General features: G+C 37.8%; 1 protein-coding gene across 1 annotated transcript in view; it reads left to right on the plus strand.

Moving 5' to 3' along the window:
- The first annotated feature begins 854 nt into the window (after window positions 1-854).
- Window positions 855-24,663, plus strand: part of CDC73 (cell division cycle 73) — a 140,780-nt gene continuing 116,971 nt past the window's right edge. The window contains exons 1-7 of the mRNA XM_005540291.5: window positions 855-1,189; window positions 3,915-4,020; window positions 8,995-9,064; window positions 14,223-14,285; window positions 14,385-14,437; window positions 16,924-17,012; window positions 20,471-20,687. Coding sequence (XP_005540348.1) covers window positions 1,059-1,189; window positions 3,915-4,020; window positions 8,995-9,064; window positions 14,223-14,285; window positions 14,385-14,437; window positions 16,924-17,012; window positions 20,471-20,687 — 729 coding nt within the window. The 5' untranslated portion in view covers window positions 855-1,058. The remainder of the gene's footprint in view (window positions 1,190-3,914; window positions 4,021-8,994; window positions 9,065-14,222; window positions 14,286-14,384; window positions 14,438-16,923; window positions 17,013-20,470; window positions 20,688-24,663) is intronic.

A 24,663-nucleotide genomic window follows, 5' to 3' on the forward strand; every position in this document is an offset into this window, starting at 1 on the left:
ACAGAGCCTTTTGAATATAGCCCTTCGGGATTGGTGGGGAGAAGGGATCGCGATGGAAAAAGTCATCATCCAAAGAATGAAGAGGGAGGATCCAACATTTAGGATATTTTATTGACGTGCTAGGCGCGTTTACTTTATCTTCGTATTAACCCCATTTTCTTCATTAACCAATTGATGCTGTGAAAAGCTATGTAACTTGACCAAGGTCAAACAACAAGTAACAAACAGCAGTACCCAGAACTGTGTTTTTTTTTTTTTTTTTCTGCTGGACTCGGTCTTTTCCACTCAAAACCAACAAAAAACCAAAACTTGTTTTTTTCCACATCAAAGGCAAACAACCCAAACCCCAACCCCAAGAGCCCCACCCTTTCAAAAGGGCTTCTCCGGATCACTAAGTCCTAGAGGTCTTTGGCTAGGCCTGGGTCCGATCTAGATAGGAAGGTGATTCTAGTGTTCCACAAATCCTTGCCAAATTCCATCCCGGCCAAAGCAGGGGCCCAGGAGCCTCTGGTCGCACCCGAGGCAGGTCGTTAAATACTCAGGGCACGTGCTGCGGATGGAAGTGCCGACCCACTGCTCAGGTACGCGCACACCTGTCGCCGCTGGGTGCGCGCCGCGGGGAACTGGGTACGTGCTCCGCGCGCGCGCGCGCCCGACAAAGTTCCCCGTACGTGCGCCGTACGTGGGCGCGGTGCCCTAGCGCTCAGCGTTTCAGCGAGTGAGTGGGCTCCATGCCGAGTTGAAGTCTGGGAGGGGCACTTTTCCAGGCCATCGCGGCTCCCCCTGGCGGCGGACGTGCCGCGCTGGAGGGGCGCAGTCAGGCGTTCTCCGCGGGCAGCCGGCGGCGGGGCCTTGCCTTTTAGCGCGGGGTCCTCGGCGGCCTGGGTGGCTACTGCCCCTGCTGCTGTCGTAGGCGAGGACGGCTGTTAGTGCTGCTGCTGTTGGTTCGTCGCGGCGGCGAAGGAGGAGGAGGAAGAGGGCGAGGCGACAGGGGAAGAAGGAGGCAGGCGCGGCGGCAGCGGCGGCGCCCCGGGCCGGCGGAGGCGAGGGGGGGGAAGATGGCGGACGTGCTTAGCGTCTTGCGACAGTACAACATCCAGAAGAAGGAGATTGTGGTGAAGGGAGACGAAGTGATCTTCGGGGAGTTCTCCTGGCCCAAGAATGTGAAGACCAACTATGTAGTTTGGGGGTAAGTCCGGCATGGCTGTGCCAGGGGTGGCAGGGCAGAGTTGGGCGCCCCCAGGCGACCTCTTTCTTAACCCCTCCCCCCCGTTTCCCCTGGGGATGGGATAAAACGGGTGTTCGGGGAGAAGAAAGTTTCTCTCTAGAGCAGAAGTTGCACTTTTAGGGTAAGGAAAGAAGGGGCGGAGCTCTAGAGCAGTTCATCCCTTTAAATTTTTGAGAAGCCCAAAGGAAAGGTACCGTGGGAGTTTTTGACTTTTACAGTTAATTTTTACCAATAGGTATCGTGTACCAGCGAAGTGTGGGGCTGGTGCACAAGGATACCTGAACATAGGTGCACAGAGGAGCACACCTTCTGGTGCCATGGTCGTCTCTTTTTGTTCTTTATTTTTTCTCTCTTCCAGGCTGCTCCTCTGGTCCTTGCAACTCCTAGTTTATTTCATCTCCTTTCGTTGTTGGGGAGGGGGTTATTCCTGTAGAAGAGAGAAGGGAATCAACTCTGAAGTTAGGACCGGAAAGAAATTTGGTGAATTGGGAAAAGTCGCTAAAGTTTGTGTTAAAGAGGTCTTCAGGAGTTGGTGAAATGAGTGAGCTTTTCAGATCTAAGAAATAGATGGTGCGTGTGATTTTCTAAAGTGTATTTTAAAGGGAAATGTTTTGGAATGTTGGTCCATGTGAAGTTTTATCAGTTTAAGTCATTCAGGAAAACTTATAGAGACGGGTCTAACAGTCATTAGGGGCCTTTTTAATGATGTCACTGTCATTGGTGCGTCGCTTGTAGAATTAGAACCTTGAGCTAGAACTTCCCTACTCATTTTGTTTCTTTGAATGGAAGCTTTGTGAAGAGTCGATGAAAAACTAGGGAAATTTAGTTTGTTGGTTGGCATTTATTTATTTATTTAGTTTTGAGAGGGAGACTTGCTCCGTCGCCCAGGCTGGAGTGCAGTGGTGTGATCTTGGCTCACTGCAACCTCCGCTTCCTGGCTTCAGGTGATTCTCTTACCTCAGCCTCCTGAGTAGCTGAGATTACAGGCCCCCGCCACCATGCCCTGCTAATTTTTGTATTTTAGTGGAGATGTGGTTTCACCATGTTGGTCAGGCGGGTCTCGAACTCCTGACCTTAAATGATCTGCCCGCCTCTGCTTCCCAAAGTGCTGGGATTACAGGCGTGAGCCACCGCGCCCTGCCTGTTGGTTGGTTTAAAATTTTTTTTTGTCTTATGGTTTAATTAGCTTTATAAAATGTTGATCAGATGACATTCTGAGTTTCTGGTGTTTTACCCTTTCAAATGATTTGCATAGATAGAATTACATTTGGTTGGATTTTTAATGAATTTTTTTTTCTTTAAACAATGGCTTAAGGAGAACCTAGGGTGTGAAGTGGTTCAATCTGAGGATTAAAAAAATTCCTAAGACTCTGATTTCTACCTCAAAGGAGGTTAATTTAGTCTGAATAGAGGAGATTAAACAGATAAGTTGATGTGAAATGATTTCTATAATAGTTTGTGAAGACAGCAGTCATTTCTAGTTGGAGTTATTTAGGGAAAGTTCCATAGAATTGTCTTTGGCAAGTTCACATCCAACAAAGTTTTCTTGAATGATTGAATGAACAAACAGATAAGCTTTAAAGAATAGATAGAAATTTTCTGGGTGAAATGATGGGTTAAGTCTTCCAAGATGAGTGAACTGTATGCTTAAAGGCATAAAGAACTGGAAAGTAAATGTGTTGACAGCAATTCAGTGAAGCCAGTGTAAAAGGATTGCTTAGTACAGTAGATTTTAAACTTTTTCAACAGTGAATCACACCAATAAATTATTTTTATTTTCTATATGTGCACATACACACGTAAATATATACAGATATAAAACACAAAACAATGCTTACTCTTCTTATTGCATGCAGTGCATTTTATTATTTTTCTCTTCTATTCTGAAAATAGAAAAAATATGGTTGTTAACTGTTTATTGGGTTTCATAGTACAATAATTGATAGTGGTGTGTGGTTTGAAATGCATTGGTTTAGAGGAAAAGTGGGACTAGAAGCTAGAAAAGTAGGTTTAGGGCTGATTATAGTGGGCCATATTCAGATGGATTCAAAGATACAGAAGGGACAAATGTAGTAGGAAGGGTAGGATTGGAATGCGGTAATATTGGTACCTGCGTTAGAGATCTTGCACCGTTAGTAGACTACATTGTTTTATCACAGATAGAATAGCATTTTGGTTTTACATTACTGGTCTAATTTGAGGGATGCCCTAACAGTTATACCCCTGAAATTCTGTGTTGTGTTTACTGTAAGAATGTGAAGGATGTTGTTCAGCCGTATCTTATTTAGCAAGAGCCATAGGATAAATTTCTTTCACATTTAGCTCCAGTGATAATTGTGCTTCTTCTAAGCAGTTTAATTGTTTTCTCTTATGGATCCTCTTCAATATGGATCTGGTTAGATTTCTCTATTGATAAAGCCCAGAGCCTAATTTGGGCCTGATTCTAAAAAGTGTGTAGTACCTTAGAGTATGAATTTTTTGTATTTTTCCTACTTCTTGCTTTTTGTCATTGCCTTCCTTCGTGTTTCTTTTGTGATTATGACAGTCTATTCATTATTAGATTTTATACTTTTTTTGGTAGCTATGTTGAACTCATTGTTAGATAGCAAAGTTGTGTAGATAAATTAATCCAGCCTGAAGAGTTGAATTAGAGTTGTGAGTAAAATCCTTGCCTTAATTATTTCAGGACTGGAAAGGAAGGCCAACCCAGAGAGTACTACACATTGGATTCCATTTTATTTCTACTTAATAATGTGCACCTTTCTCATCCTGTTTATGTCCGACGTGCAGCTGTAAGTAGAATTCATTTTACTTATCTATTTATTTATCAGTTTTATTTTTATTTATTTAAGAGACGGGGTCTAATCCTGTTGCCCAGGCTAGAGTACAGTGGTGTGATCATAGCTCATTGCAGCCTTGAACTGCTGGGCTCAAGTGATCTTCCCACCTCAGCCTTCAAGTAGCCAGGACTACAGGCCTGTACCACCATATCTGGCTAATTTTTTTTTGTTGTTCTTAAAGATGAGGGGGTCTTGCTGTGTGGCGTAGGCTGGTCTTGAACTCCTAGCCTCAGTGGATCCTCCTGCCTCAGCCTCCCAAAGTGCTCGAATTACTGGCATGAATCACTGTGCCTGGCCAATAATTCATTTTAATACTTTTTTTTTTTTGAGATAGGGTCTGGCTCTGTTGCCTAAGCTGGAGTGCATTGGTGTGATCTCGGCTTACTGCACCCTCCCCTTCTCGGGCTCAAGCCAGCCTCCTACCTCAGTCTCCTGAGAAACTGGGACTACAGGCATGGCCTACCATGTCGGACTAGTTTTTGTATTAACACTTTTTTTTTTTTTTGGCTTCATGGTAGTAGGTATCATTTGGAATGGATAGCTTCCTTCATGGGTTTCAAATCAAAAGAATGAAAGGTTTGTATGAATGTCTCCAGGCGAGTCAAAACTAGGCTACTGTGTGATTTACATAGACTTTTTAATCTGTGATATTTTTTTCATGTAAAGTGTGGGTAATGTTTATAACAAAGGAAGTTTTAAAGGGATTTTTAGAGCCAGGCTTCTTAGTGCACACTGGTAATCCCACCTGCTTGGGACTCTAAGGTGGTAGGGTTGCTTGAGCCTAGGAGATCAAGACCAGCCTGGGCAACATAGTGAGATGCCATCTCAAGAAAAAGAAAACTCAAAATGCTAAAGGTATTTATAGAGATGTTTAGAAAAACTTTTAAGTGTGTGGAAGGACCCTGTTACTTCAGAACTCTTGTTTAATCTCAAGAAAACTTTTTTTTGGTTGTAAGGATCAAGATTAGCAGACATTTAAAAAAATTCTTAATCAGTTTTGTGCAGCTGTTTTAATACTCTGGAGAAGTTCATTTGTTTTTAGTTTTGCTTGCTTTCTCAGTGTTTGAAAATTTATTACTCAGAGGAAATCTTTGGAAACAACTTGAAAAGAACTGATTTCATAAACTATGATGATGAGATTCTTCATCTGTAGGGAAGTATCATTAAGACCTAAATTATAGCAGTATATTATAATTGATAAGTAAATAAGATTCAGATTTATTTGGATAGGATAGCTGTATGACATGGAAAAGTGCTATAATGCCCACATAAAATGGCTTAAAAGATATTTAATTTTTTAAAATGAGCTTTTCCCTCAGATTATTTTTGGTAGAGTTGAACATATAATTTTTTTGAAGATATAATTGAAATAATTAAAAGTCTGCTTTTAATATTTGTTCCTTGTGCTAACTTACAAGTATATACTTAAAATTAAGTATGAAATGTATTTATAAATAACTGCTTTTTCCCATTTCTTATAGTTCTTAAAACAATTTTCTTAAACTTTTCTTATAGTTCTTAAAACAATTTTTTTAAACATCATTGTGTCTGTCATCACTGGAGCTGCTTTTTGATTTACCTAACACAGTTACTGGGTCACATTACGCTGTGTGAAACTTAACTTTTATAACGCTAACCTCGCTCCCAACTAGAAATAGTTAAGGTTTCTGGCTTATGTATCTTTCAAACAGTAACTTGTTATTTGAAGCAACTAAAAGCCGGGTGTGGTGGTGCATGCCTGTAGTCCCAGCACTTTGGGAGGCTGAGGTGGGAGGATCACTTGAGCTCAGGAGTTCAAGACCAACCTGGGCGGCATAGGGAAACTTTGTCAAAACAAAAAATAAAAAAAAGTTAGTCAGGCGTGGTAGTGTGCACCTATACTCCCAGCTAACTACTCAAGGGGCTGAGGTGGGAGGATCACTGGGCCCAGGAGGTCGAGGCTGCAGTAAGCCATGATTGTACCAATGCATCTATCCTGAGTGATAGAGCAAGACTCTGTCTCAGGGAAAAAGTGTGTGTGTGTGTGTGTGTGTGTGTGTGTGTGTATAGCAGTTGAGAAAGTATCCCGTCATTTAGTGGGCTTTGTATTAAACCATAAGGCTTCTGCTTTCCTGAGCGAGGAATACGTATTTATGTTACATATGAAAAAAAATAAAGTTAGAGCGGGACTACTTGGGAAATAATGGGAAAAAATAGCACCAGCTCCCTCTTTAAGGTTATTTTAACTCAGATCTTTAAAAACTAAATTAGGTAGTTCTTACAGTGTTGTGTTGGATATAGTCATTCATTTTAGTATAACAAAGATTCAGATAGTTGGCTTAGATTTATAGATTCTGTTTTTGGGAAATGGTTGTACGTATAACTGATAGCTGTAATTGTTTCTGTGGACCTTGGGACCCTCAGTTGCTTAAGATTTAATTCTTATTTTTCTTAAGTATTTGCCAGATTGAAAGAGTAGGATTCTAAAATTCCAAAGTTCTGTGAAGTTGAGATTGTTGTTTCCTAATTACTTGGTGTTATTTGCTGTTTTCTGTGCGCAGACCACTCTTTTTTTTTCCCCCCCCCGAGATGGAGTCTTGCTCCGTCACTCAGACTGGAGTGCAGTGGCGTGATCTCGGCTCACTGCAACCTCCGCCTTCTGGGTTCAAGGGATTCTCCTGCCTCAGCCTCCCAAGTAGCTGGAATTACAGGCACACCCCACCATGCCCGGCTGATTTTTTGTATTTTTAGTAGAGACGGGGTTTCACCATGCTAGCCAGGATGGTCTTGATCTCCTGACCTCCTGATCCGCCCACCTTGACCTCCCAAAGTGCTGGGATTACAGGCGTGATCCACGTGAGCCACCGCGTCTGGCTGAGCAGACCACTCTTAAAACAGATATTCCTGATCCTTAGCTCCTACTTTAGTGTGAATAGATGTAATATTTTTCAGTGGACTGTAATGTGTACATAACTCAATGGTGACCAAATGATGACGTAAGTTATTAGACTTAGAAACAGTAACTTAAAATTAACCCAAATCTTTTAGCTGTTTATGGTGTTCCATGTAGACTGGTTTATTTTTATTTTTTATTTTTTTTTGAGACAGAGTCTTTCTCTGTCACCCAGGCTGGAGTGCAGTGGCAGGATCTTGGCTTGCCACAGCCTTGCCCTCCCGGGCTCAAGCTGTCTTCCTGCTTCAGCCTCCTGAGTAGCTGGGACTATAGCTGGGACTGCATGCGCTTGCCACCATGCCTGGCTAACTTATATTTTTATAAAGATGGAGTTTCTCCGTATTGCTCAGGCTGGTCTCTAACTCCTGGGCTCCAGTAGTCAACCCACCTTGACCTCCCAGAGTGTTAGGATTACAGGTATGAACCACCACGCCTGGCCTAGGCTGGTTTAAAAGAATACAAGCACAAGAAAACTCTGCACTCAAACTTTTGAACTCAGAAGGAGAAACTAAAATTTAGCTTGACCTTTTTAAAATAGAAGGTTCATTTTTAAGTGATTAAATACAGTTTATCTAAATCATTGAGGAATCAGAGCAGAATGTTTGGTGCAGTGAAATATAGGAAGTATTCAATATAAGCTCATTAGTCAAAGATACTAAAGGTTCTTGTTGTTACTTCATTGTTACACATATAAAATAACAAAGGATTTACACTGGAATCTCTCAGCTACCAATTTTTCTTGCACTGTTTGTTTGTGTTTGAGACTGGGTCTTGCCTCAGTCTCCCAAGTAGCTGGGATTATAGGTGCCTGCCATCACGCCTGGCTAATTTTTGTTTTGTTTTTTTTTTGAGACAGAGTCTCACTCTGTCACCCAGACTGGTGTACGGTGGCATGATCTCAGCTCACTGCAACGTCCGCTGCCCAGATTCAAGCGATTCTCCTGCCTCAGCCTCTCGAGTAGCTGGGACTACAGGCGCCCGCCACCATGCCTGGCTAATTTTTGTAGTTTTAGTAGAGATGGGGTTTTACCATCTTGCTTAGGCTGAGCTTGAACTCCTCACCTCGTTTTTCCACTCGCCTCGACCTCCCAAAGTGCTGGAATTACAGGCGTGAGCCACTGCGCCTGGCCTAATTTTTGTATTTTTAGTAGAGATGGGGTTTCACCATGTTGGCCAGGCTGGTCTCGAACTCCTGACCTCAAGTGATCCGCCCACCTCTGCCTCCTGCAGTGCTGGGATTACAGGTGTGGGCCACCGTGCCTAGCTGTTGCTTTATTTATAATAATTATCTTCTGTATATCTTCCTGGAATTTAATAAATACATTTATTTATTTATTTATTTATTTATTTAGAGACAGAATCTTGCTCTGTTGCCTAGGCCGGAGTGCAGTGGCACAATCTCGGCTCACTGAAACCCCCACCTTCCGGGTTCCAGTGATTCTCCTGCCTCAGCTTCCCGAGTAGCTGGGATTACAAGCTTGCGCCACCACATCCAGCTAATTTTTGTCTTTTTAGTAGAGACAGGGTTTTGCCATGTTGTCCAGGCTGGTCTTGAACTCCTGACCTCAGGTGATCCACCCGCCTCGGCCTCCCAAAGTGCTGGGATTACAGGCGTGAGCCACCGCACCCAGCCAAGAAAATTATTAAAAGTAACATGTTTAATAAATTTTCAGGATTCTTATTAGGTTCTTTTAGCCTAGTCATTTTTTACAAATGTGATTTAAAATATATTTTATCAAGATATGTTGAAATAAAATTCCAAAATTGCATGCTAATATTTATCAAGTTGTAAGAAAATTATTAAAAGTAACATGTTTAATAAATTTTCAGGATTTTTATTAGGTTCTTTTAGCCTAGTCATTTTTTACAAATGTGATTTAAAATATATTTTATCAAGATATGTTGGAATAAAATTCAGACATTATGTGTTAGTATTTATTAAGTTGTGTATCATTATTATTCATTTCATATCTCATTGAAAATTTTGGCTTTAGACTGAAAATATTCCTGTGGTTAGAAGACCTGATCGAAAAGATCTACTTGGATATCTCAATGGTGAAGCGTGTGAGTACTTTTTAAATTGTTCCCACCCTTAAACAGACATTATTTCTTTTTTCTCCTACGAAATAATGATTAGTGGGAAGCGAATTTGTATTTCCACTAAAAAATTAACCTACCTTCATTTTTGTCCATGTGCTCTTCTCTTTTTTATACAGTGAATGCACTGTCTTTGCTCTTAAGGCCAGTCACCCCTTCCTTGTGTGTGGATTCCATCTCCTTTCACAGTCTCAAAGACTTTGTCTTCGTAAGTTGTTTCTCTCTTACATCATCAGTTTTCTACTTTCTTCTGGATCATTCCCTTTTAGAATACCTACAGTAAGATTTCATGTTTAAAAATGTTTTTGATCCCACATTCCTACTGTTTACTGCTTTGTTTATCTTCTCCCTGATACGGTAAAATTCTTTGCAAGGGGTTGTGTGGTATCACTGCTGCTTCTTAACCTTTGTTTCTTTCTTGAAGCCACTCTAGTCTGGCCTTCATCCTTACCATCCCACTAAAATCACTCCTTGTAAGGTCAACACTGATTTAACGATTGCTACATCCTTTGGTCTCTCGTACCATACTTGACCTCTCAACAGCATTTGATACTGTTGACCACTCATTTTTGAAAGCCTTTCTTCATTTGGCATTTGGAACGCCAGATTCTTGGTTCTCTTTCTAGTCATTGTTCCCCTCTCAGTTTATTTTGGTTACTTCTGTACCTGACCTCTAATTCTTGAAGTTTCCAAGACTTGATCTTTTTTTCTCTTTTCTTTTACCCTTATTCTCTAGGTGATCTCTTTCTGTTTTATGCCTTAGATATCATATATAAGCTGATAAAATTCCAAGTTTTTTTTCAGCATTGACTTCTTCCAGGGCACCAGATTTATAAATTTACTGTGAACATGTTTCCTTGGTTGTTGAATAGGCATCTGCAATTTAACATATTGAAACTGGAATACCTGATTCCCTCTTTCCCTTCTGCCCTCACACAGAACAAAAACAAGTCTGCTCTTTCCTCAGTGTTCCCACTTTAGTAAGGGGTAGTGGTACCCTATTCCTGCAGTTGCTTAGGCCAGAACTCTGGTGAAATCTTTGTCACATCTCACTTCCATTCTATCAGCAGGTTGTTTTTTTCTGTCTTTAAAAGTATGACAGTTTCTTACCATTCTACCCACCCTATTTCATCCTTCCTTTTTAGATTATTGTATAGCTTCCTCACAGATCCCCACTCTTTTTTTCCTATAGTGTAATCTTAGCAGTAAAGAGTGTCCTGCTTTTGAAAAAGTATATAAACTTGATTGTGTCACTCTTAGAATAAAACTCATACTTGTTACCTTGGCAGTGATCTTGCCTCTGCCTAAATCTCTGTGACTTCATCTTCTACCAGTCTTCCTTTGCGCATAACAGTCAGTCTTTTTTATCTTTTAGCTATGCCAATCTTAGCGCCTTTGCACTTTCTCTTCTATCTTGAGTTCTCGTTCTCTGCATTATCACATGGTTCACTCCCTTACTATTTCTTTTAGATCCATGCTCAAGTGTTTTTCCAAATGTTGTTCCATCAGAGAAGACTTCTCTGACTACTCTAAAATATAATATCTCTTTCCCCCTTCTGTGGTTGTTATGTAGTGCCATCCTGATTTATTTTTCATCAAATCTGGTACATGGACCTGAAATTATATGTCTGTTTATGTACATAGTGTCTGTCGTTCCCATTAGAAGGTAAATTCTAAGGGGACAGACAGTCATTTGTCTTGGTAAATACCCAGCATTTAGAATAGTGGTGCATGGTAGGTTCTTAGTAAATGAATAATTATTAATTTACTCTCTTACAGAGTACAAACACGTTGGTATAATAGAACTATTGGATCTTACTTTGCTGAGTGTGGAGTGTAGTACCTTTAAGTCATTAATACCTGTCTTGTCGTGCATGGCTTTAAGCAGTAAGATTGATTTCCACAGAGAATCTTGTGTATAATGGAAAGATCATCATTAGGAATGCTTTCTTCCTATGCTATCCTCATTCAATAAGGACTTATTACATGCTTATTCTTAAAGGCATTATGCATTGTGCAAAATGCCAAATCCCTGTCTTAAACATGTAAACATGCTTACTGTCATGCAAGGGAGACAAACACAAAAGTTTAGAACCCAGCAGTATTGAAGAGGGAGTCTCAATTCTGTGAAGAGGATAGAGTTGGGAAGGATAGAAGAAACTTTTTTATTTTTATTTTTCTTTCAGAGATGGGGTCTCACTACATCGTTCAGGCTGGTCTTGAAGTCTTGGACTCAAGCAGTCCTCCTTCCTTGGCCTCCCAAAGTATTGGGATTGCAGGCATGAGCCACTGCGCCCAGCCATTTTTTTTTTTTTAAATCAAAGCAAATTTGATTCTTTGGAGCAGTGTTTCTCTAACTTTTTAAATGATGGTTCATATGGTTTGAAAATAGTGTGTGTGTGTGTTTGTTTATTTTTGGCCTCAGAAGATGTGGTATGAAGTCTAAGATTCTCTATTCTTAAGCGTCACAGGCGAGCCTGATAAATAGGCTAGTTTTGGGGAAGCGCTTCAGAGCAAATGGTTTTTCTTTTTAGAATCAAAAGTAGAGTTGCCCTGTATCCACATATGTCATTTCCTGTAGTTTCTATAGGACAAATTTAGTCACTAAGCATATTGCTTTGCTACTTTTTAACGACTGTTAATTTAATAGTTTAATGAAAAGGTTGAGCAAATATTAAGACTGTGTTCTTAGGAAGACTAACAGGTAAAGACGTTAGTTCTTAATTTATACATTTAACATGGTCTCAGTAAGAATCTCTGGTTTTTCTTGAGATAGGAGTAGAACTAGGCAAGGTAATTCTAAAGTTCATTGGCAAAAGTAAGCATCCTAAAAATTTGTAGAAGAGCATTGAGAAAAGGCTAGTCATTCTAGAGAACTTAAAACCCTGATAATTAAAAAAAAACTAAATGAATAGATACACTAATAAAACAACTTTATCTGTTAGATGAGAAATCTATATGTGAATTTAACATGTTAGTAAAGAGACATGTCAGGTCAATGGGAGAAAGGTGGGATTATTCAGTTACAAGCTGATAAAAGTAGTAAAGTTCTGTACTATAAAAAACAAAAGACATGACACACTGGGAAAATATATTAATATTTCAACTCATCACAGATAAAGGGCTAATCTCACTAATATATGAAGGGTCTTAGAACTTTATGCATAAAAGACCACTCTGTGGATTATGTCATAAATTCACAGAAAAGGTGATAAAATCATGAAAAATGCTTAATTTCATTTATAGTAAGAGAATTGCAAATTTAAACTATACAGAGATAGGATTTTTTTTTTTAACTGATAGACAAAAATCTATAAATTTGATAATGTGGTCTGGTGGAGCAGTGAGAAAACAGATATTCTACTATATTGTCGGTTATAATGTTAGTCAGTACACCACTACACTCCCACTGAAGAATTGGCAGCAGTCTAACATTACAAATTTAACATAGAAATAAATCCTGTGTCTAGAACTTTATCCTAGAGGTATATTTTGTTTAGCTTTTGTTTACCAGTTGTGAATAACTAAAAATTACACGTGTAGGGCGAATGCTAACTTTATTTTATTTTATTTATTTTTATTTTTTATTTTTTTTGGGACGGAGTCTCGCTCTGTTGCCCAGGCTGGAGTGCAGTGGCGCAGTCTCAGCTCACTGCAAGCTCTGCCTCCCGGGTTCATGCCATTCTCCTGCCTCAGCCTCCCAAGTAGCTGGGACTACAGGCGCCCACCGCCACACCCGGCTAATGTTTTGTATTTTTTTTAGCAGAGACAGGGTTTTACGGTGTTAGCCAGGATGGTCTCGATCTCCTGACCTCGTGATCCACCTGCCTCAGCCTCCCAAAGTGCTGAGATTACAGGCGTGAGCCACCACGCCCTGCTGGTGAATGCTAACTTTAAAAAAATCTTGCCATTATATATGTGTGTGTGTGCGTATATATATGTGTATATATATGTACATTTATATATTTATGAAAATATATGACATGACTTTGTATTAATATATTATTGTGCCATTGTTTGTAATGACAAGACTAAAATTGAACAGCTCGTCAACAGGGACATATTGAAATAAATTGTAGTTAGGCCATACAGTAGAGTACTCAGTAACTATAAAAAAAAGAGTTAAGGAGGGCCTGACGCGGTGGCTCACGCCTGTAATCCCAGCACTTGGGGAGGCCAAGGTGGGTTGATCACAGGGTCAGGAGATGGAGACCACTCTGGCTAACACGGTGAAACCCCGTCTCTATTAAAAATACAAAAAAATTAGCCGGGCGTGGTGGCATGTGCCTGTAGTCCCAGCTACTCTGGAGGCTGAGGCAGGAGAATGGCGTGAACCTGGGAGGCGGAGCTTGCAGTGAGCTGAGATCGCCACTGCACTCCAGCCTGGGTGTCAGAGCGAGAATCCATCGCAAAAAAAAGTTAAGGAAATGCTCTACTTACTGATCTAGAGGGATATGGGAGATAAGTTGTTAGGTAAAAAAGAAAACAGGGTTTAGAACAGTATGTTTAGTATGTCACCTTTTGTATTAAAAAGGGTAAAAATAATTTCGTATTTCTTCTATCTACAGAAAGAAATTCTAGAAGGATATGTAAGAGACTAGTTGGCTGCATAGGGTGGTGGGAACTAGGTGAATAGGGACAGGTATACTCCTTTTTGTTGAGCCATTCAAAAATTAATTTAATTTTAAAAGTAATTTAGTTTTTACCAGTTGTGAATAAATGAAAATTGCATGTTTAGGGTGAATGCTAACTTTAAGAAAATCTTGCCCATATATATGTTTGTGTATATATGTTTATGTATTTACTTATTTATGTTTAGAGATACCTTTTTAGGTATCAATGTTATGATGTTGGAGCATATACTTTGAAGCAACTAATTTCAGTCAGATCATCTCAGTAATTTGTAAGCTGAATTGGTAAAAATAGTTTGTCCTCTTAGAGACTTTGTAGTATAGATTAGTCTTTTAATAAAATGTTTTTGCAGAGCTGTTTTAAAACTGAACTTTTTACTGAGAGAAAATCACCATATAGAAGTATATAAAAAACTTAAAGCATTTCACTTGTAATAATACCCAATATGTATGTTGAAATAGTAATCCTTACATGAATCTTTTTATATCTTCAGCAACATCGGCAAGTATAGACAGAAGCGCTCCCTTAGAAATAGGTCTTCAGCGATCTACTCAAGGTATGTCTTGTTGCATGTTTATATTGAACTTTCAGAAACCCATTCCAAACTACACATTTATTTATTATAAATAATAAATAAGTTCTCTTTCTTTTATAGTCAAACGAGCTGCAGATGAAGTTTTAGCAGAAGCAAAGAAACCACGAATTGAGGTAAAGAAACTTGATTTTAAACAATTTTATTTATATTCTTATTGAAATCAGGATTCTGTAGTAACAAAGATTCTTTGATTGCAGTAACTTGAGAAGCTGTTTTTCTGGGAAAAATTTTTGTGGTAGAAAGAACAATTGATTAATAAGTAACTCAAGCTATAGTTTTAAGCTCTCACACATGCAAGCTATGTGATGGACAAATCATTTTATTTTCTTTGCTTTTATATTCTTATTGAAGAACATAGGCTCAAGGGTCAGAATTCTTTTTCCTTTCTTTTCTTTCTTTCTTTTTTTTTTTTTTTTTTAAGGCAAAATCTTTCTCTGTCACTCGGGCTGGAGTACAGTGGTGTCAGCATAGCTTACTGTAGCCTCGACCTCCGGGGCTCGAGTGATCCCCCCACCTCAGCCTCCGAGCAGTTGGGACTGCAGGTGCCTGCCACCATGCCTGGCTAATTTTTTTTTTTTTTTTCCAAATAGAGACAGGGTTTTTAAAATACAGACTTTCTTTATGAAAGGCCAGATAGTAAATATTTTAAGCTTCATGGGCCATATAGTTTATGTTGCAACTATTTAATATTGTAGTGTGAAAGCACTCATAGACAATACATAAATGAACAGATGTGGCTATGTTTCTATAAAAAACTTCAGAAAACAGATGGCGGGCAAGAATTGGTCTTTGGGATGTAGTTTGCCTACCTTTGAAACAATGTGTTATGGGTACTTGCTTTACTGCTCAGAGCTGCGAACACGAAGTACCTACTACTTTAATGTAATTTTAATTAAGGATATTCTGAGACATGGATCTGATATTTTTTAAGAGAATGATAATTGATTCATTGTTACTGCTCTATGCTATGTGTTATTCTAAGTACTTTATATGTATTAACTCATGTAATCTGATTTGCTCATAGATGATATGCACAGTACTCCCAGAACTCATTAAGTTGGTAGAACCATGCATGTCATCTATGAGCGAATAGGCTCAGACAGAGTAAGTGAATTGCTGAGGTTTGAAGAACCAGTTGGAACCTTGGCAGTCTGGTTTCTAGCCATTCCACTAGGTATAAATTTTGTGGTAGTAAAACTGAATATTTCCCCTTATATGAAAGGAGATTGTGACCTGTGGTTAAACAGTGTGTATGAATTTAGGGATACCATTTATTTGATCTCAAATTCCTGGCCTCAAGCAATCTGCCCACCTCGGCCTCCCAGAGTGCTGGGATTACTGCCATGAGCCACTGCACCCAGCTCAAGGGATGCCATTTATTTGAAACAATCTGAACACCACAGTCTGTTTGAAAAAATTCAATGTGGCAGAAGTCCTAGTTTCCTGGGATTCCAGTAACTTAAAAAATCAGCAGGAAATGGCATAATACATTTTTTTTTCAAATCATTTGTAGGGTTGAAATGTGTTACATAAACAGCTACGGTTTTCAGCATTTGTTTTCAGTTCAGTGTATGTCTTTTGAGGACCTGTAAGGAACTGTACTAGGAAAGAGAAACTGAGGGCAGAGTTTCTGATTTGATAAAAATCTAGGCCGCAGTTGTCTTTAAAATTGGTAGTTTCGTGAGGAATTTGAGTAATCTGGGCTGTATCTTTATTGCATGTGAAAAAGTTGGATGCGTTTGCCAAAATATTTTTGCATTTATTTCAGCCGATGTATTCATTTTAAGATTTTTACATGGTAGATTCATAATAGGACATGAATTGGAGCCCAGCACCTTTTTGGATCTCTGGAGTATGCTGATGCTTTTTATACAGTTTTGTATTCTGTTAGTCATAGTCATTGACTCTGGTCCTCAGTTTTGTTATTTGTTGAATGTGAACATTAAACTAAATCAGGGTTACCAGATTTTGTTTTGTTTTTAACCACTTGCTTTTCAGACTAAGTTTTACTTGACATCATAATATGTGAATTAGATAAAAGCTGAGCTACCAGGGTTGAATTTCAGACAAGATCTTGAAGTGGCCCATGAGGCATTTAGTTGGAAGTTTCTAACGTTCTAAGGATCATCCTTTGAAAATCTTTAAGGTTTTCCTTTAAAGCATTTTGATTAGTGCTAATGGATTCAGGACCTGTAGCAACAGAAGAAAAAAAAATGGAGATGCCAAAATGAAATTTTTGACTTTGGTGAAGGCTTGTCATAACATTTGGTTATTAACTTTCTCAAGAAGATGAATTTATTTGTTGTGTCTTTCTGAAGAACATCAGCTATGATATGGGAAGAACACTTAATCATAAAGAAAAAAGTGGCTAAGCAAGTTTTTCTTAAGCTATTAGATGATTCCAATCTTTAGATTCAACGTATATTTATTGTTACTATCTTTTGGTAGCTAAAAGTTTTAGTCTTGAAGTTGGCCTAAAGACACTGGTACCTAGAATTGTAGAGGTAGGAAATTTGGTAAGGAAAAGTTATATGTAGTGTTTTTTCTTCTCAAAAGTTAAATAAAAATTTAAAATGCCTTAACCAGTGGTTATTTCCAGGATGAAGAGTGTGTGCGCCTTGATAAAGAGAGATTGGCTGCCCGTTTGGAGGGTCACAAAGAAGGGATTGTACAGACCGAACAGATTAGGTAAGAATTGTTTTTAAGTAGAAAGTAGGTAGTTTAGATATATGTAAAGGTATAAGGAAAAGGAATATTAAAATGCTCCCAACATTTATGTTTACCTCTTGGATTCATTGTATGCCTCTGTGCTCTTAGTTCATAAGAGTATGTGTGGGGATTGGAAGTTAATGTGTTTATCATGCTTTTTGAAAAGTCTTCTTGATTCTATTACCATGTTGGTCTTTCTTTTTAAAAATTGCTTTATAAGTTGAGAAATTCATTTTATGTTATCTCTTATTGATTATGTACAGCAGAGGTCAGCAAACTTTTTCTGGAAAGTGCCACATATTAAATATTTTTAGCTTTGAAGGTAGTATGGTCTCTTGAAACTACTGAGCTTATGTGGTGTAGGGAAAGCAGCCATAGACAATACATAAATGGATGGGCATAGTTTCTTCACTTTTTAAAAATGTTTTCATTTTTCTGGATTCCGACTACTCAGACTCTACTTGAAGTTGTTTGACAGCTCACTTACGTTTTTTTCTTTTTTTGGATTCTTTTCTGTCTGTTTATATTCTTTTTTGAATTATTTTTGGATCGTTTCTGTTGTATTGAACTTTAATTTTTTTTTTTTTGGAGATAGATTTTCGCTCTTTCACCCAGGCTAGAGTGCAGTGGTGCGATCTTGACTCACTGCAACCTCCGCCTTCTGGTTTCAAGCGATTCTCCTGCCTCAGCCTCCCAAGTAGCTGGGATTACAGGCACCTGCCACAATGCCCGGCTACTTTTAGTAGAGACGATGTTTTCACCATGTTGGCCAGGCTGGTCTCAAACTCCTGAACTCGTGATCCACCCGCCTTGGCCTCCCAAAGTGCTGGGATTACAGGCGTGAGCCACCGCGCCTGGCTGAACTTTAATATTTTTTTCTTTGACAGTTCACTTATGTTCTTTTCTTTTTTTGAATTCATTTTCTGTCTGTTATAGTCTTTTTTGAGTTCTTTTTGGATAGTTTCTGTTGTGTTTTCAACTTTAATTTTTTTTTCTGTAATCCCATGCGTGTTTAGTCTCCAACGTTGCAGTTTTCATCTCAAGTTTGTTTTGCTCTTTTTTTTTTGAGATGGAGTTTGGCTCTTGTGACCCAGGCTGGAGTGCAATGGCGTGATCTCGGCTCACTGCAACTTCCGCCTCCCGGGTTCAAGCGATTCTCCTGCCTCAGCCTCCCGAGTGGCTGGGATTACAGGCATATGCCACCACACCCGGCTAATTTTTGTATGTTTTGCTGTTTTTTAAAAAACATACCTACTTTATCTTTTTATTTAGCTTGTTGAAATATAGAACATAGTTCTTGTAATTATTTTCATGCCTTGAGATTAATTGATATTTCTCTTAATTCTGCTTTATTACATGTCTGCTTTATTACATTTTCCTGCTTTATTACATGTCATATGATCTTTGATTGCACACCAAACATTGTGTATTCTTTTTACCTTGTCGAGTGCTAGATATTGTTATATTTCCCCACATCGTCTTTAGCTTTTTTTGGGACACAGTTAAATCTCTTGGAAACAGTTTTGGTCTTGATTTTAACTTATCTGAACATTGGTCTGCTAGGGTAATTATTCCCCACCCACTGAGGCAAGACCATTCTGAGTACGTAATACCTCATGAACATGAGGTTTCATTCTGGCTAGTGGAACAGGCACTATTCTTCACCTTGTGTGGCCACTAGGCATTATTCTGTCTAATTATTCTGTCCAAGGCCATGTCTTGGAAACTTACAAGGCAATAAGCTGAGGCAGTCATAGGGCTTACCTTGTTTGTTTCTCATTTGTTAGGGAATTACTGTCCTTCATTGCTTGATATCTAGCATCTAGTAAACCATTGTTTTATGTATTTTGACTGGTTATTTAAAGGCTGGAGGGTTAGTCTAGTCTCTGGTACTTCATCTTGGCTGTAAGTAGAAGTTCTATGTTTCAAAGTCCATTGGAGGCTTGATTATAGTTTGGAGAAGTACAGTGGTCACCCAGCCACCTTCCGGGGATATGTTCCAAGACCTCCAGTGGGTGCCTGAAACCTCGGATAGTCCTGAACTCCAGCCAAGGAATCCCAAGGTCACCTTGTCATTTAAGGGAAGCACTTTGGGAGTGGCATATGTGAATTGCTAGCGTCACTACTCTTGTGTTTTGGGGCCATTATTAGGTAAAATAAGGGCTACTTGAACCTAAGTACTTTGATGCTGCCATTGTCAATCTGATAACCAAGATGGCTATTAAGTGACTACTGGGCAGGTAGTGTGTACAGTATCGATACATTGGACAAAAGGATCATTCATGTCTGGATATCCCAGGCAAGTGTCCCAGGCAGGACAGTACAAGATTTCAACAAGCTACTGAGCATGGCACATAATTTAAAACTTACGAATTATTTATTTCTGGAATTTTCCATTTAATATTTTGGACTGTGGTTGATAGCGGGTGACTGAAACTGGAAAGCCAAACAGTGGAGTACTGTATTTGAATTTGGCTTAAGGTATGCTGGTGTGCTTTAGATTTTAAGGGAAATCTGCACAGTATTACACAAAATGCATCAAATGCCAGGTGCATATGAGCACTACTATAAAGTACCTTCATACCTAATCTAAATAAAATTAGAATACTATATAATACTACTGTATTTAAACCTGCAGGGATTTTCATCCTTTTTCCAGATTTTGTGTAAACATAATTCAAGATTTTCATCTTGTGACTAAAGTAATATTTTTGTCTACTGTTATTAAGGTACCCAAACACTTTTTAATTCTTTTTCTCGTTTTACATGATAAAAGATACTTTGCTTAAGATTATCGTTTTATGACATGTATACTTTCAGTGTTAAGTCTTTTTTCATATTTCTGCAAACATAGTCTCTTTTTACTATTTTGCCTATTTGAAAATCAAGGAAAGGGAAGAAAAAGGAAACTGTATAAAATACGGTTTTATCTTCCAGAGATTAAAGGAGTATGTTTTTGTGACATAAAAGCCTGTCACTTAATTATGTTCTGCACTATGGCATACAAGTTTGAAACCTTGAAATAAATTTCAAGGAAAACCTAGGCTTTGAACTTTCTGTAGGATGGATTTTTTACCCCCTTCCAAAGTGGCCTCTGTGTGTGTGTGTAATTTCTATAGACAGAAAAAATACAAAGAAAAGCACCTATATTAATGAGTCCTGCTTTTTTGCGGGGAAGAGATGAAAAACCATCAAGAATTTTGTTGCACTGATACTTCTAAGAAATTACTAATTTGCTCTCAGTGTAGTATCTTGACATAAATTCTTTATAAAAATTTTATGTAATTGCAGAATAGCAAGTCAGTCTTACAGATAAGAAAACCTTAATTATTGCCCTTAAAGTGTTTTTAACAGAAATTTATAAATGTAACAAAATATATTTATGATACACTCCGGGAATCCTTGCTGTGAAAATTTAAAAAAGAAATTGCTTTTAGGTCTTTATCTGAAGCTATGTCAGTGGAAAAAATTGCTGCAATCAAAGCCAAAATTATGGCTAAGAAAAGATCTACTATCAAGACTGATCTAGATGATGACATAACTGCCCTTAAACAGAGGAGTTTTGTGGATGCTGAGGTAGATGTGACCCGAGATATTGTCAGCAGAGAGAGAGTATGGAGGACACGAACAACCATCTTACAAAGCACAGGAAAGGTAATTTATTTTACTCATTCATTGGAGTGAGAGAGATCGAGAGAGAGAGAGTGTGTGTGTGTGTTTAATCTGTGGTTATAGAATTGGTTAAAGTTTGCTCTTAGGTGGAAGTTTCAAGTTTTATCTCTTTGAGAGCTCACTAATAATGTAGATTTCCAGATGGTGATTTTTACTATTCCATTCTTGAATATGGTTGTTATTCATCAGAGATGCTGATGAAAAAGTAGGAATCAAAATACAAGCTCCTTCACCTGAAACATGATTTGCAAATCAAAGAATGGTCTGGTTTTCCTGTTGAGTCATTTTTGCTTAAACCTAATAAACAAGGAATAATATTGATGACAAGTTCTCTGGTTATTAATGCCATCATTTTTTTCCCACATAGTAGAGAACTTATGGAAATCTGTAGCAAACATTTATTGAGTATATTTTATACACTATATTCTGTTGTGTGGGTATAGCAGTTTTTTCATTTGTTTCCTGTTAGTGGAAATTGTTTTCTTTTGTTTTTGCTCCAAAGAGGGTGCGATTTTTCTCCCTTTCTCTGGCCTTCCTTTCTTCTCTCTACCTCCCTCTGCCTTCCTCTCTTTCTCCTCCTGTTTCCCTCTCTTCCTCCTTCCCTTGCTTCCTTTTCACCGTTATGAATAATGCATCAGAAAACATTGTTGTACATATACCTTTGTGTATTTATGTGTATATAGACAAAGGATTAATTCTTGGAAACAAATTGCTGGTTAAAGGAGATATGCACTTTATATTTTGAAAGATAAAAATCTGAAATACTTGAATGTCCAGTATTTTCATGGATCTCCAAAAAGAGGATGCATTTACCCTGATTTATGTACTTACTTTCATTTGTCTTTTCCTCTTCAGTGCCTCAATTTTCTCTTAAATGTTTTCTCCACTGATGCACACTCGTTAATAGTGATGATCTAGTAAGAATGTTGAAGTGTGCAAGGTTACTTGTGAAACGGAAATTTAACACTGTTTTAGGCAAATTGGTTTTGGTTGTAGAATTTTGGGATTTTAGCCTTCAATTTACATTGCTATTTTAGTAGAAGTAAAGTTATGAAAAGAGTATATGAAGAAAATAATCATTTCTTTTTCTTTTGTACTTTGACTTGTTTTACAAAGTACCTAAGGTTAAGTTTAAGAATCATTCTCCAGAGCTTAGAATTGTAGAGAAATCTGAGGATGTGAGTGAACTTCCATTTTTGCTCTTTACAATAAAATGATTTGTTGATACTGATTTTCACTGTCTAGTATGGCTAATACTTGAGTAATATTGTGACTTATGTTGATCCACCAGTGTTCATTCAAATCAAAAAATCTCAAACTCATAGTAGAGGAATAAAAACAGGTGATATACCCTACCTAACTTTTAGACCAGACATTACTTTTTCAAGTAATTGAGGTGAACAATTTTCTTTGAGCTCTAGGTGGCAGGATTGTACCATCCTTTCTAAACTTACTGATTTAATATTGTTGGTACCACTATATCTTTTAAAAAGTAAGTTAATAAAAGAATTGTAGCTCGGCTTGCGTAAATGAGTATTATTAGCATTTAAAAAAATACTTTGATAGTCTGTGTATTGTTTTTATCAGGTACACTCTAAAAATACTCTTAGGCAGGTGAGAATAAAAAAAATACTCTAGATACTTAAAGCCTTGTGGATTTTAGATAGACCTTCATTATTACTAGTTATCAGGGCTTTCTTATTTTTTGAGTTTCAGGAACAAAAGTTGGGTTGAAGATTCATGAGAGGCTGGGTGCGGTGGCTCACGCCTGTAATCCCAGCACTTTGGGAAGTCAAGGCAGGTGGACCAGTTGAGGTCAGGAGTTCAGTTCCAACCTGGACAACATGGTGAAACCCCGTCTCTACTAAAAACACAAAAATTAGCTGGGCATGGTGGCGTGCTCTTGTAATCCCAGCTACCCAGGAGGCTGAGCCAGGAGAATCGCTTGAACCTGGGAGGTGGAAGTTACAATGAGCTGAGATTGTGCCATTGCACTCTAGCCTGGGTGACAGAGTAAGACTCTGTCTAAAAAAAAAAAAAAAAAAGATTTCATGAGAAGTATAAATATGTTATTTTTTTCAAGGACCCCAAATAAAGCAACTTGATTTTATAATGCCATTTAGAAAACACACTTTTAAACTTACATAAATTAGGTGAAAGATTTATACCATCTGAAGAGAAATGTATATAAACATATATAAATTAGTGTATGTTCATCGTTGAAAAACTGATAAAAGGATATTACTAGAAGGAAGATGTTAATCACCTGTAATTCTACTACATAGCAGATTGATGATAATATTGATTAATATCTCTTTATTTTTAAAGTAGTGAGATTTGCTTTTCATATATTTCCAACTATTTTTATAATAAGACTAAGATTTTATGTGCATTTTTCACTGTATTGACCTTTGCAGTGATGGCGCAAAATCAATGGTTGGTAAAACTGCTGGTCTTGGTGTGAATCAAGGCAATGGCACTTAACTTTACTGGTAGCCATTGTGTTCTTTACTCACTAATGTCCTTGATGATGTTTTTAAAATTTATGAATTTTGTTAAATCTTGACCCTCAAGTATGTCTTTTTAATATTTTGTGTGATGAAATTGGAATGTAGAAAGCACTTCTGCAAACATGATGGTTATTCTCATCAAGAGACTTGTGCCATTGTATGAAGTATGAACTGAATCAACATTTTTTTATTAGAGTGTTATTCAGACTTGGTTATTTGGCAGATTTTTTTTTTTTTTTTGAAAGTGAAGGAAATAAATATGTTCCTTTAAGGAAAGCAACTGATAGTATTTGTTGCCAATGATAAAATGAGAGCTTTCATGAGAAAATTAGAATTTTGGGAAGTTTCTTTATGCTGCTGTCACCATAACACTTTTCTAATCCTTTTTCTACCCATAAGTAAAGAAACAAGCAATTTTCTAGTTCTTAAAGTCTTCTAGTGAGTCTTTTACAAATAATATTAACAAGTATAGTTTGTTGATACTGTATAATTAACCATGTTAATATTTGGAAAATGTGCATAATTCAGTGACTGATATTTTCCAGATGACCAGTGAATGCTGTCACAAATCATACATGGGTAAAAAGTTCATTTAAAGTGCAAGAGAGACTGATGGATTTTAAAGTACCTATACAAAAAGTTTATGGATGTGGTTTCCATGTTGCATTAACCTTTAAGAACCATTTATTGCATTATGGTATGATATCAAAGAAGACTATCCACAGTTACCTGAAAAACTACTAGAATGTTCTTCCCTTTTCCAACTGTTTGTGTGAGGATACGTTTTCTCTGTATTCTTTGACCAAATAAGAGAGCACAGTGAATGTTGAATGTAGAAGCCTATCTGAGAATATAGCTGTCTTCTATTAAGCCAGAGATTAAGGAAATTTGCAAAAATTAAAAACCTGCCACTGTTTCTTGTCATTACCTTTATGCATTTTGAAAAGTGATTTTTCATGAAATATGCTATTATGTTTACATGAAATCTTGTCTTCTTATTTTTAAAAGAATTTAAATTTTTTTCAGTTTTAATCTTTAGTTCAATAGATACTGTAATTCACACAAACTTAAAGCTCTTTGGGGTCCTCAGTAATTTGTAAGAGTGCAAAGGGGTCCTGAGACTTATATTTGCTGCTCCAGAGAATTATAGGAATTAGTTAGCACTGCAACTGATATAGTGATAATAGTGATGTTTCAAGCAGCCTCTCATTTTATATACATATTTATTTGTATAGTATTTAACATCTACAAACTAGGCCAGTGCTAAGCACTGACCGGAGGTGCATTGGTCTTAGCTCTCACAGAAGTTACACTCTTTAGCAGAAGTCAAAATTAAATAAGCAGTAATTATTAGGTACATTGTAGGGCAGACACCCAGCAAGGGCAGTTAACTTAATTGAGAGTAAAGAGGAGTGACACCTAAAGAATAAAACCTAGTGAGAGAGGTG

This window comes from Macaca fascicularis, chromosome 1, assembly GCF_037993035.2.
Source record: "Macaca fascicularis isolate 582-1 chromosome 1, T2T-MFA8v1.1".
NCBI lineage: Eukaryota > Metazoa > Chordata > Mammalia > Primates > Cercopithecidae > Macaca > Macaca fascicularis.